At 43.7% G+C, this 14489-nt stretch overlaps 1 protein-coding gene across 4 annotated transcripts in view; it reads left to right on the forward strand.

Moving 5' to 3' along the window:
* Ttc9 (tetratricopeptide repeat domain 9) overlaps positions 1 to 14489 on the forward strand; it is a 109201-nt gene that overhangs the window by 17356 nt on the left and 77356 nt on the right. For 3 of the 4 annotated variants that reach the window (XR_002390328.2, XR_015445021.1, XM_087195339.1), the window contains exon 3: positions 4581 to 4763. Coding sequence is in view for 2 of the 4 variants with exons in the window: in XM_087195339.1 (XP_087051465.1) it covers positions 4581 to 4763 (183 nt within the window). In the remaining 2 variants the exon portion in view is untranslated. Of the gene's footprint in view, positions 1 to 4580; positions 4764 to 7086; positions 8661 to 14489 lie in introns of those variants that run through there. The other variant, XM_004837293.4, reaches the window with a different exon arrangement.

A 14489-nucleotide genomic window follows, 5' to 3' on the forward strand; every position in this document is an offset into this window, starting at 1 on the left:
TTTCAGAACTGTGAATTGAGGTATTTGTGAGTGCAAGGGTTTGTGTATGCAGAGGAGAAAATCAGCACTTTCATGGAAAGGTGAAATTGATTGTATTAGACCTATTTTCAAATATTTGCTTTACAGTAAGCTATAACTTTGTGTATGTGTCACACATTGTGTACAGGACTCAAGGTGGAAATTTTCTCCAATTCATGTATGCATTGTTGAGCATATGAAATTTGGTAAGTGGCTTCCTAAGGAGCCAATATTTATGAGAATCAGTGTTTGTCCCAGCCCTGTGGAAGACCTATAACATCCATTTCATCATCACAACAGCTCCCACAAAATAAATATGAATATCTTCATGAACCTGGGAAGGCTGAGACCCAGGGAGACTATGTAACTTGCCCAAAGGCAAATGCAATAAATGGCATAGCTCTGATTCCAGCTCAAGACTGTATCCAGATCCAGCTTACCCTATAGGCTGGCACAATACCATGTGCCTATCCAGTTTGGTTATAATCTATTTCAGTCATTAAATATGTTACACTGTCAAGATCCCAAGCTCCTTCTACTTTACTACTATGCCATTGCTCCTTTACATAAATCTGAAAGGAAATCAAATCATTTGGTAAACTTTTAGGAAAATTTTCCCCAGTAATATAATAGCCATTTCTTGGGCTCACCTCACCTCACCAAGAAGTGACCAGCAAGGTGGATTGGTTTCCTTGGGCTGCTGTAAGAAACTCCCACAAAGTTTAGTTAGGAAAGTTGCAGGTAGCATAAAGTAACAAAAATTTATTATCTCATAATTTCAGAGGCTAGGAGTCCAAAATCAAACTGAGCGCTGTGGAGGAGAATCTGTTCCATGCCTCCCTCTCGGTATCTGATAGCCTCAGGCATCCTCATGTCTCTTTATGTAGTCTTTCCTCGTGCATGTCTGTCTCTGTGTCCAACTTTTCTCCTTGGATTAGAGTCTGTTCTGATGACCTTTTCCTAACTTGATTACCTCTGCAAAGACCCTTTCTTTCAATAAGGTCACATGCTCAGGTACTGAAGAATAGGACTCCAACAAGTCTTTTGGGGGGAGAACACAAGACAACACAGTGCAGCAAGGCAGCCTTGTAGAATGGGTTCCCTCTCCTCATTCCCAGCCCCAGATGGATCTTTCCTTCCTTCAATTCCAGCTCCTGCATCCCTTCTGTTCAGCAGGTAAGGGCTAACTATCCTGAGTCAACCATAAGAAGAGAGCCAATGACTACATGAGCTTGTTCTTCCTTTCATCTGATTTCCCTTCATCTCATGCCAGTGGGTGGCATTTTGCCCAGGCAGTCACTATGCCCCGTATGCACCAGGAAAACCAAAACCAAAACAGGTGCCAGAGTGAGAAGAGCCTGACAGGCTGTAGCTAAAGACTTAGTGTGGTTGCTTTGGAGAGCATTCAACTCACAGTTTTCTCTGTTCATGTGCATTAGTGTACAGTGGGCCTCTTTAAGTCACTGATTCCATAACTTTTTATGACCATTGGTACGTTTGTGGAGCTAAGAAAGCCTGCCAGTTCTTTTCACATAATCATACCCAACCACACAAGCTGGCAGTGGAGGAGAAATCTCCACGGGGGATGGATGGTTGGGCATTCATAGCCACAACCTTTGTCCTCCAAATCCACCTTGATCTTATAATTTGCACTGGCCACCACTGCTACTGTCACCGTATGCTCAAGAATGGGTCCATCCCTTCTAGAAGTCCTTTCCAAGAATGAACAGAGCTGGTCTTAATCCTCTGCATCTTGGCTGATTCCGGGCCACAGAATTTATTCAGACTTTTCAGAAGCCCAAGAGACCAGAACATTAATAATATTTCCTAGATGTGCTTGTCTGGGAGCCCAAGCCCATCATCACATGTCCAGTGCAGACATATTTCTCACCCTGCACCTCTTTTGCTGCCAAGTGACCACGCTTTGAGTCCACACACAGCTTCAGGGTCCAGGCCAAGTTCACACTCCTGTTCTCGGGAGCTCCATGCCTAGTCAGTCTCAGTCCTGCCTTTCCCATGCCACAGCCTGCCTGCCTGCCCTCAGGGAAGATCCTGCCCCAGAGCCTTCCCTTGGAAGACCACATCAACATCTAATCCAATCCAAAATCCATATAGCAGGAGAGGAATTATTTTACAGAGGCCCTCTTGACCTTCCTAGCTCTGATTGTCACATCCAACAGAAAATACCTCATCTTAGCTAGCAGGACAGAATTCCTTTTAAGGAAGATCTGGTGAAACAATTTTTCTTCCATTAAGTGGCCAGTATTTCAGAGCTGTGCATGAGGGCATTCATCTGTGATTCCAGATACTCAGGAGGCTGAAGCAGGAGGGTGACAAATTCAAGGCAGGCCTAGGCAATTTAGAAAGACACTGTCTCAAAATAAAAACAATAACGGCAACAAAAAAGAAAGTAAAAACAAAGGACTGAGGATGAAGCTCAGTGGTAGCGCACCCCTGGCTTCAATCCCCAGTACCACGAAAATATTTTGAAAAATTGATACATGCCATATCACAGAGTATAGAGACTGTCATATTATTAAGCTTAATTCAGTTAGAGGCCAGGTAGCAATAATGTGGAAAGACCTTTCTCCATCCTCAGTAAATTCAAAATCAAAAGCAAGATCTGGCTAAAGAGTCTAACTTCACAAATGTGAATAGCAGCAGGAAAATATATCAGGGGCTCCCTAAGGCTGGTCACTTCTAACTCCAGGGAGCCACTTGAGACTATCCATTTCTCCCTCTTGTTTACCTCTACCCAAGTTACTCTCATTCCATCACTCAAATCCACTCTTGCCTTAGAATAAAGTCCCAGACCCCCAACACGGACAGGGACGATCTGGGTGACTGCATTTCTTGCTCTTCCAGCTTTATTTTCACTCGCCCATCACCCTGGCACTCTGCCGCGGCCTAGATGGCTTCCCAAGTAGGCATGGCTCAAACTCTCTAACTCTCACTCTTACTCTTGCTGTCGTCTCTGTCCAGAAAACTTTATCTCCACAGACCTGTGGTTCTCAAATGGGTGGTTTTACCTCCCCAGGGGACACTTGGCAGTGTTTGGAGACTTTTTCTTTTGGTTGTTATGACTGGCATCTAGTGAGAAGAGACCAAGAATCCTAAGACCTCCAAATGAAATGTCCCAAAATGCACAAGACTTCCTCCCATAACACAGAAATCATTCAGCCCAAAATAGTGCTGAGGTTCAAAAGCACTCAGTCTTTAGATCTCAGTCTAAATACCACTTCTTCCAAGAAGGCCTCCCGTGATGCTTGATGAGGCAGAGCGTCCTTCCTCTCCTTGCAGTGCTTCCATTCTGCCCTTCTCCTTCACAGCCCTTGACCCACTTGTGAATATTCCAGAGACTGTACCCTCTGCCTTTCCCACTAATCTTTCAGGACAGAGGACAGAGTAGAGTGTTGGCCCCCACCCTGATCCCACTCCACTGGGCACCCAGTGCAGCCAGGTATCACAGTTTACCAGTTGCCTTGGTATATAGAGTACAGTGGTTTGCACAGATGACCTGTTTTTCTTTCCAGGGGTTATGAGGGTTTCCATGGGCCTCAAGTGCAGGCCATGGACACTGCAATGGGCAAGTGAAGTCTTGGGAGCCTGACCCACATAGGCTGATACCCTAATTCCATCACCCATTCCATCCAGTTGGGTGACAGTCTTTTTGTTTGTTTTGGTTTGGTTTTTTTGTTTGTTTGGTTGTTAGGTTTAAATCTCACCCTTGGCTCTTTCCCATCTTCAGCTCTCTGAGCCTGTTTCCTTAAAATGGGAGTAATAGTAGTACCTGAACTACAGTATTCTGAGGATTGCATCAGGTAATACATCTGAAATAATAAGGGAAGCAACTCACACCAGGTAAGTATTCAACAAATATTAGCCATAGTTGTTGTTGTTGTTGTTGTTACCTCTGATAGCTTATTTCTAGAGCTGCTGCTATATCATAGGCCCACAAACTGAGTGGCTTAAAGTGACAAAATTATTGTCTCACAGTTCTGGAGGCTAGGAGTCCAAGATCGAGGTGCTGGTGGCAGGGTCCTTCTGAGGGCGGGGAGGGAGAATCTGTTCCATACCTCTCCTCTGGTAGCCTCTGGTACTTCTTGGCTCGTGACTATCTATATCTGTTTCTGTTTCTTCCTGTTGTCTCTCCTCTGTGTGTGTCTGTATTTGTGTCCACATTTCCCCTTTTATAAGGACACTAGTCATATTGGATCAGGGCTTCCTCTCATGACCTTCTTTCAACTTAACTACTCTGGAAACACCCCATCTCCAAATCAGGTCACATTCTCAGGGGAAGAGGACTTCTACATATCTTTTGAGGGAGACATAATTTGACCTATAACACATAGCTAAGTAACTTGCTCAAGTTCACATGGCTTGTTAGTAAGAAAACTGGTCCTGAGCCCAGGATTGTTAGATGGCATATTCCATGGCACAAACTCCAATGAAAAGGCCCAACATTGCCAAACTTGCTTTGGGAAGACAGAACTAGAGAGACATTTAAGGCCTGCTACTTTTGCACAGATGACCTTTTCCCTTTATTCTCCCTTCATCTGTAGCCTGCCTGCTCCAAGCTGAGCTAGTGAACTATGAGCGAGTCAAGGAGTATTGCCTCAAAGTCCTGAAAAAGGAAGGAGAGAACTTCAAGGCCCTTTACCGATCTGGTGTGGCCTTCTACCACCTTGGGGACTATGACAAAGCACTCTACTACCTGAAAGAAGCAAGGGCCCGACAACCAACAGGTAAGGCAGCAATTGCTGCTTTCTTGCTGTCAGCACCCCCTGGCAGCTCCTGGGCCTTCTCATTGCAGCAGACAGCTTCCATGGCTGCAGGGCCGGGTAGGGGCAGAGGTGCCAAACTAGGGGTCAGATGTATGCCAGGCCCTGGAATGAGAAGACCACACTGTCCATGCATTTTTCTGGGGTCTGGGTTCTAGGGAGCAGAGGCACCTCTTCTCTGCATGCAAGCCATTGAATGTTTTGGCTTTTCCAGCTTAGAATCTATCTCTCTTCACTTCTCCAATAAATACATATAGAAGTCTTACTATTTATCACAATTTGTGCCATGCACTAGGGATGTAAATAACAAGAAGTGCCTACCCATGAGGAGGCCACATCTGGTTGGCAAGACAGAATACAAACAGACAGTTTTTTTGGTTTTTTTGGTACCAGTGATCGAACTCGGGTCCTTGTGCTTGCGCAGCAGGTGGCGAAACCACTGAGCTAAATCCCCGGCCCAAACAGACAGTTTTGATGAAAAGCCTAGCCTCTTTCAGGACTTGTGCTCTGACTTCTCCACTTAGGTCCCATTTCTCAGAGCTGTGCTACTCACACCATTCATTTAGTTTGTGTACATTAGCTTACCGCATCATCCGTTTATTCATTCATCCCACAGATATTTATTGAGGGGTACAATGGGCCAGGAACCATGCTTGGTGGTGAGTACATAGTAGTGAACAAAAGAAAGTTGCCACCTTCAAGGAACTGCCATTGTAATGCAGAAAAATAGACTGTAAACAACTGGACAGATGATGTATTATTTATTTAGTAGTGGTAAATGCTACAAAGAAAGTAAAGCAGGATAAAAGGAGTGCTGTTTTAGACAAGGTGGTCAGAAAGAGCCTCTCTGAGGAGGTAACACTCAGACAGTGGCTTTGACTGGCTGTTGTCATTGTTATTTGGATGACTGATTTTTGTTTGTTTGTTTGCTTGTTTTTGTGGTACTGGGGATTAAACCCCAGGCCTTTGCACTGAGCTATATCCTACCCCCCTTTAAATTTTTGAATTTTGAGACAAGTTCTTGCTAAGTTTCCCGGGCTAAGGTCGAACTTACTATCCTCTTGCCTCAGCCTCCCATAGTGCTGGGATTAGAGGCACTACAACCAGCTGGTTGATTTTTTTAAAACACAATCCATCTTCAGTGGAGTCTTTAAGAACTTTAGGATCAATTTCCAAATGTCCAAATATATAATTTTTTCCTTGTCTTTTTAAAGGATACCTCTTTATTTTTATGTGTTCATTTTTTTTCCTCTATATAAATTGTGTCCTATCAACTATACTAAGCAACTTGAGGACTAAGAACTGGACTCATTCAACAGAGTTTTCTTGAGCACCTAATATATCTCGATGCTACTCTGGATGCTATGTCTAGCACTTTTGAGCATAATCCAGTATTAATTTCTACTTCTGGAAGTAGATACACTGTACTAGGTCACCCTATAACTCTTCTGCTCTGGTGTGTACAGAGCTAAGCAATTATTCCATGCCATTTCCTGCTCACTAATGTAATGATCAGAACTGGGGGAGGGGTATGCCCCATTTGTGGAAAGGTGGTTGACCCTACTTATAAAGACAAAAATAGGGCAATGAAGGAATGACATTTTAAACTCCTCAAGTTAAGAAATGTATTTATTTATTGATCATTGTATTAAGCACTTTTAGGCTTCTCTGTTTTTGTCCTCACGGCAGCTTTATGAGAAGGGTATTACAATCTTCAGGAGAGGCAGGCTGTGGAGTGAGACACACCACGTCCTGTTGTGTGTCTCCGTGAGTATTTTACTGAATCTCTCCAGGACCCGTCTTCCCTTTTGTCACCATGAGGATGAAGACGCATGCCTTGCAGGATTGCAGGGAAGATTACATGAGATACTGGAGGTTGCGACCTGGCACAAAGTAGGCATTCAACAGTGAAGGTTGTTTCTTGCAGATGAGACATGAGAGTCAGAGAAGTTGGTAATTTGCCTGAGGCTAATTTCCAGTTAGAGTCTCTATTAACTGAGAGCTGAGTTGGTCACCTCTGGGGTTATTGCTGCAAAGAAGTGGGGGAGAAATCCTCCCTCATCTGTCCCTTGGGTCACAGTAACCGGTCCACGTTTGCTGAGGGGAGTGAAGGAATAGGCCAACATCTGGCTGCTTTTTCAGCCATCACTGTGGAAAGGCAGAAGGGACTTAAGTGGAGTGATAGTCTGACTTGTCCCTGAGCACCAGATCCAACTTGGCCCCATTCTGGGTAGATGCATTTATTACCCTTGTTGGGTGTCCCTAAGGTGTATTTCTTTCCTCACAGACACCAATGTGATTCGGTATATCCAGCTGACGGAGATGAAGCTGAGCAGATGCTCCCAGAGAGAGAAGGAAGCCATGTAATTAGGAAGCCTCTCCAGAGCTGCACCCATCCTGACCAGGGACTTCCAGGCACCCCTGGTGGACAGCCCGCCCAGTTCTGCCTCTTTCTCCCCACTTCTTCCAGCTCCCCCTTCTTCTTCCCATTATCCCCCCAACTCTTTGTCTACTCCTAATGTGAAAACAAGGTGAAAAGCACATTTGGAATCTCTGAGGTACCCAGGCAGGGACTCGTTCTGTTCTCTAGCAGGTCAGTGACGGAAGAGGCCTAACTTCTGCTGGGACAGTTGAGAAGTCTAACTTCATGGGCTGGGGATGCCACTGTGGCTTTGATTTTGGCCAGAGTGTCTGTCAGAGGCAGAGCCTGGCAGATGTACCATCCCAAGGACAGCAGGTATGGTGCCTACAGTCTGGACACTTCCATACCTTCCTGATGAACCATGGCATCTCAAAGCAATTATAACAAGGCTAAGGATGACACAAACACTGGAAGCATTGGTTAGGCCAACACAGAGACTGAATTTGTACACCGGAACACCCGGCTCCCTCCAGGACCTTGGCCCCTGCTGCCCTCCCTCACTTGTTGTCTTGGCTTGTGCTTTCTTCTCTCCCTCTTAGAGATCCGAATCTCTGCCAGGATTCACATGCCATAACACCCCACTCTCCATGCCCTTTGGTGACCACACATACCATTCCCCCAACTCACAGCCAGTAGGCAGCTATAGACAGCAGAAGGGCAGGGCAAAGTGGGCCAAGGTGGGGCAGAACAGACCTACAGGTGATGACACCCAAGGGAAAGAGCATTGTGTAGGCTGGGGACTGGACTACGGACCATCAACTCAGGGGCAGCAGTTCCTGTCATTTCTGTTGAAAACAGCCTACTCCCTCACTTTTACGCCTGCCCCAAGCCACCGTCAGAGCTGCTTACAGCCAGGAAGCATAGGGCTTCCCTCACAGCAACTGGCCATTTGTCCAGTGCTGTATACAATGCTGGCTGCAGCCTTTGTGCTTGTAAGTGTGGGCTGGAAATGTGGAGTCGGCCCTGGGACTTGGCTTTGTGGGAGCTTGTACAGCCTCTTTCTGATGAAATTAGCTGAATTCAGTATCTAGTATGTAGAATGTGTTCAACAAATATTTGTTGAATAAATTATGACTGCAGACTGACTCTCCTGCCTTACACTAATTTTATCCCAGCCTAGTCTCCAGATATCTATGCTCTTATGCTATGCCTCATTGTTTCAGTCAAATGAGAGACAGTTACTACTGAGGGCTCACTGTCCACTCACTGCAGTGCAATACACTGTGGGACACAGGATGTCATCCTAGTCTCCCAGGAGATGGAAATGCATATGAGATTATTACCAATGACACCTATAACTTACATAATGCTTAAACATTTTCAAAGCACTTTCATGTATTTTTTGTGTGATTAGTGAGACAAGAATGTATAAAATCAAAATATATACAGATGCAATAATGTCAATAGTTAGGATTTATTAAATGCACTATCTTCAGATATTTACATGGACAATCTCATCTTTTTTCACACACTTATTCTGTGAGATTCTATTCCCATGTGATAGATAAGAAAACTGGAAACCGGAAAAATTAACTATCCCAGAGTTGCATGGCCTTGAGGGACACAGTGAGTATTTGAACTAGCTATGTCTGACTCCAGAGCTCTAGCTAGTATCTATCCTATAATTCATCACCTCCACATATGTATTATGTTGAGCAACTGCAACTGTTTGAGATCAGTACAATATGTGTTAAGCTGAAAACTCCTCACTACGTCAATGGTGGCACACAGGCATTTACCCCAGGCAGAAAAAGACCAGAGATCAAAAGCCTTAGTGGCCAGAATACTGGCAGGCCAGAAGATACCTGAGACCCAGCAAGGATTTCTGTGTTTTGTCCATTCCACTTGCTGATGGAGCCAGCATGTATGAACAGCCCACCTAGCATTTCTCACCCCTCCCCACTCCCAGCATTGGGGAAGAATAACAATTATAGATACAGACTGAAAGGAAACACAAAGCTAATTATGGGATATTTGTTTAGGAAGAGTCTCTGCCACTGCAAGATCCAATCATTGCCAAGGGGCCCACAAGTTGGCATCACAGGTCGTATTCACATAACTTCCAAAGGGTTTCAATGGGGCTGCCAGGAGGTGCTAGATATATCTAAGGGTCCCCAGTTGCCTACCTCTAGTTCTTACCCTGGAGAAGAGGAAGATGATGAAGTCCTCCCGGGTGCCACATTCCCTGCTCCTGTTCCCCTACCTTTACCATATCTTTCTCTCTATTCTCTTCCTCCATAATGGCTTCCCACAACCCCAGCCCAGAACTGCTCACAGGCCTAGCATAGGCCTACATGTAAAACTCTCTCATTCCGAAGCCTACAGACTAGAAAGTTTGGGAGTTGCTAAACTGTTTGTTAACATCTGAACAATGAAGATGAGGTCAGAGGTGGCCTGCAGAACCTCCTCAAAAAGGCAGGATTTTCCTTTGTTCTTCATGCATCAGGAATTATTCTAAGTGATTGGTCCCAACATGGAGGCAGGAGAGAAATCTTGCTTAAATGGGTATGTTGAGGTGGAGCTGGACAGATGGGGATAAGACTGTTGTCATCCCAAGGACGAAGTCCTAGAAACCAGAACTAGTTCAGAACATCCTCTTACAACCTCACAGAACAAGTATATAGTCCCATTGCCTTGTCTGGTCACTTATATCCACATGACTCTATTCACTGTGACCCAAAGTTAACTGATTCACCCCAAAAAGTTACATGATGTATTAATGTGGAGGGTGGTAGGGCTGAATTCTCTGTGTGTTTGTCCAGCAGAGACTTCAGAGAGCTGTTAAGCAAAATTAGGTTGGTTCACCTTACTAAATCTCCAGCTTTCTTCTCTCTGCCCCTCTTAAAAACAATGACAGTGATTTTATCAAATGCTTTTCAGATATCACTGTTAAGCTACTATATATAGACCGAGCACTAATCATGGATCTGACCTACATCATCATCCTCTGCCTGGACTTTTGTAGTAGATTCTTTGGGGGGAAAAATGTACCTTTTGTTTAAGTATGAAAGTCTCATGTGTGTATTGTACAAAATTTAGGGGGAAAAATGACAAAATTCAACCCATAATACTCTACTCAAGACAGCACATTTTTATCCTTTTGGTTATATCTTTTATTTCTTTTTGGTAAACATGTCTACATGTGTGCACAGTTTTTTTTAAATGAAAACAAAAACAGATCAATGCTGTATGTGATCTTTAATAACTGACTTTTCAAAGTGTATATATTTTGGGATATGTAACACAGATACAAAATTCAAAAAATACAAGAACTATAAAGGAAGTCTTCCTGCCCTGTCTAGTAACATCAAATTTCCCTCTAATTTTTTGTACCTTCCTCAACTGATAAACATTTTCAAACACACACGCATATTCTTTTATGACTCAAAAATGGTAGCACATTTGACAATTTTTTGCTCTGTTACTATGTCATGAACATTTTCTGCATGTCTTTTAGACTTACCCAATAGCATCTTCTTTGGATGGATTTACCGTCATCTTGTAATTCCCAGTAGTGATTATTTCATTTATTCCCAACCTTTATTGTAAATAATGTTGCAACTGACATTGTAGTAGGTAAATTTTTGCACACATCTATGACTATTTCCTTAGGATATAATCCAAGAAGGAAATTGTTTGGCTATTTTTAAGGATTTTTATACAGGTTGCCAACTGCCTCCCAAAAAATTTATACCAAAACAGTGCTATTTGCAGCCTCCTGAGTGTCCTGTCCCCTGCACCCCAGCACTGGATATTATCACTTAATCAAAGCTTTACTAATTTGATAGACAAAATAATATATATCTCATTGTTATTTCCACATGTTACTTTAACATTAGTGAATAACATTTTAATATGCTTATTGACCATTTGTATTTATTTATGAATTTTCTATTTATTTGATATTGGTATGTTTATCTTTATTACCAATTTGTAATTTTAAGAATATTATTTTTGTCAAGAAATGCTGCAGATATGCTTTCCAAGTGCTTTTCTTTCCAATTTTGTTTATGGTGCTTTCTGACATACATAAATTCATAATTCTGCAATTTGTTCCTCTGTTGCTAGCTTCTCCTGCCTCTGGTTTATCCTCTCATCTCTGTCACAGTGACTCTGCTAAAACATGATCTGATCATGTCACTCCACAGCGTAAAAATGTTCCATGGCTTCTCATTACTTTTGGATAAAGGTTGAGCCCCTCAACGCAATACACAGTCTTCTGTGTATTTTCTCCATCTCACATTTCTAGGCTTACTTTCTTCCCATTTCCTAAGGTACCGCCCATTCCACTATCACACAACCCTGAACATTGTGCTGGGCCTGTGGGATCTTCCATGCTGTTCCCTCTGTCTCACTACCTATTCCTCAGCCCTTCCACCATCTCTCTACCTGCCAGCTCCTGTAGCTCTCAATCCTGTAGGCTCACTGCTACAAAGCCTTGGTCTGTGCTCCCAAAGCAGCACAAGCCGACTTCTGATACAACGAACTGGAATTTCCTTGTCACATTTTTCTCTCCCTTTACCTCAAGGCGACAGCAAGGTTTATTGCCTTTGTAGCCAACACCGGGCACATTCTAGGTAGTGAAAAGCTTTTAAGCATTGAACCTAGAAGCCATGAATATTGGATTTCGTGGCAAGTGTTGCTTGTGGCAAATGCAGGGCTGGACTGGATCTGTGCTTTTGAGAAATGAAGTCAGCAGAAAAGCCATGTGTTCCAGCCTTGTGCTTTCCAAAACATCACAATCACTTGGAAAAGCTTCTTTAAAATACATAAGCTCAGGCTCTGCCTCATACCCAATGAATCAGCCTCACTGGGATAATGCTCAACATACTGTACTTTTTAAAATATTCTGAGGTGTTTTGGATGACAGGCATGTTAAGAGGCCACTGCTGAAGTAGACCATCAAAGCCACCTCAGAGCACCTGGTCCCACCATTTCAAACCACATGACCTATGGGAGAGGACAGATGAGGCTTCATTTGAATACCAGCTTTTACATCTACTAGCTGTGTGACCCTAGGGTAGTTGCTTAACTTTACTGACCCTAGTGCTCCTAGTCTACACATAGAGATAATGTTATATCTTTGTAAAAGGTGCTGAGGGAATTAAATAACTCTCCCAGCTCAGTGCTCGTACCAAATAATTGTAGAGTAAATATGCATTTCCTTCCCACCCCCCTCCTCTGTAGGAACCAGCCCACAAGCTGAGCTTGTACCTGACCAAGAGGTGAGGAAGATGAAAAATAAAGAGACACAGAAACAAGTTAAAATTTGGGGGCCAGGGGGCTCGTGACTCCCTTCGACATAGAGCCCCAAATGACTGGCACACCTTGGCTTTATTCACTCAGACACGGGGGCACAAGCAATTAGGATTTCACAAGATTCATCTGTCTCCCACCTTCCACAGTGCTTCTCCAGGCAAACAACTTAACCTCAGATATTTGTACTTTTCCCTGCAGCTTGTTAGCAGCTTGCATGCCCTCTTTCTCCTCAGTGTTTGCCAAGGGGGCCAGTTAGGTCTCATTCTTCCCATCTGATCTCCATACTCCTCCGCCTCAGTTTCCCTATTTATAGTATGGCTGCTAATATCTATATGCTTCCCTTCAACAGTCCCATGCCTTGTACCTTAGAAGGAAATGACCATCCAACAAGCCTTTGGGTTACTCTCAGGTAAAACAGGACGAGTGCTCAGCAGTTCCACTTCCTTGCCTTACAGATGAGGGATCATGCCCAGAGGTAATGGAGGAAGCCCCATACTGCACCCACGCCCTTTCCAGGTATAGCAAAGACTCAACAGCAATCAGTGAGAATAATTCTGATGGCTCTCAGAACTAGCTGTCCTCCAGTTATAGCCAAAGAGCAACACAGTTTTCTTCCCGAGAGTCTACCCAGAGGCCAAGTCTTGAGCTGCAAGGAGAGGCAACTGTCAGTGGTCACTGCCCACGATCCTGAAAGTTCCAGTGCCCTCAGGATCCTCATCACGTGCCTCAGGGCAGTAAAGACAAGACTGGTTGTGAGGTCAAATCGTGGATCTGCTGCTGCTTTGATTAAAACGTGCCACTCCCTGTTCCCAATGCCTTCAGCAGCCTAGAGTAGCCAGGGGAGGTAGGGAAAATGCATTGAGCCCATCAGGCATGGCAGAGTTCAAATTACCAAGTCAGCATGAAAAGTCCCACAGTAAATGGACTGAAATTGGATTCTATTAAAAACCATACTCAGTGAGGCCCTTGGCTATTAATATTTTCTAAGAGATGGAAGAAGGTGAGGAGGCGGAGGCTTCTGCAAAATGTTGGGGGCCTCAGCTACTGCTGAATTGCTTATCTGGAAGGGAGCTGACATTCAAAAACTATGCTTGCCCTGTTTTGAAAATCTCACAGGATAACGGGCTGGAAGGAAGCTTGAAGCTCAATAGTTCCTCCCTCTTGCCTTACAGATGAAAAGAATAATGACTTATCCAGGGTCGCACAACCTGTAAGTATGTAGCAAAGCCAGAACTGGAACTTAAATCCTTTTCCTGATAACGAACTTAATATTGTTTCCACTAAACCAAAACACACTTACAAGACACCCAACCGGGAATCGAACTCAGGCAGGTGCAGTGCCACTGAGCTAAATCCCCAGCCCTAAAAATATATATATATATATATAAAAATATTATATTAATATATATTTATATTATTATATTAATATATATTAATGCTGTAAAATTATTCTCTCCTAAAGAGAGACCATCATATTCATTTATTCCTTCACTCAATATGTATCATTCCAGTCACTTCAGGAGGAGGTTTAATAATGAACAAGGAATTGTCTCCACTCTTAGAAGCTTATAGTCTGCTCCACAGGGAAGAAAGAAAATAAACATGCAGTGTCAGTGCTGCATAGGAAATGCCATCAAAACCACTATGGGACCCACAGAAAGGAACATTTCTACTAGGCCCAGGAGACAGGAAAGATTTTCCTGACGAGACAACCAGGAATGGCAGACATGAAGAGTGAACTGAAAACTTCAGACGAGGACAGAGACCATACTCTGCTAGTCCTTTTCCTGGCTATCACATACTGTGAGACAGTCCTCATGAGCTGTGTTCCTGCTTTTTCCCGATTTCTCATGCCTAGGCCCAAGAAAGGCCACTTATGCTACCTTCATAGGACCAAAGGCTGAAAAAAATCACAAAAGACCCTGCAGTTTGTCTGCTTAAATCCCTTCCAGGTATAACAGGAACTAGTGGCTGCAAGTGTTTTCTCCAAGAGATAGAAACTCTTTAAG

Source organism: Heterocephalus glaber, unplaced genomic scaffold (genome assembly GCF_053883595.1).
Source record: "Heterocephalus glaber isolate CG9 unplaced genomic scaffold, H.glaber_assembly_v1.0 deba00001608, whole genome shotgun sequence".
Lineage (NCBI taxonomy): Eukaryota > Metazoa > Chordata > Mammalia > Rodentia > Bathyergidae > Heterocephalus > Heterocephalus glaber.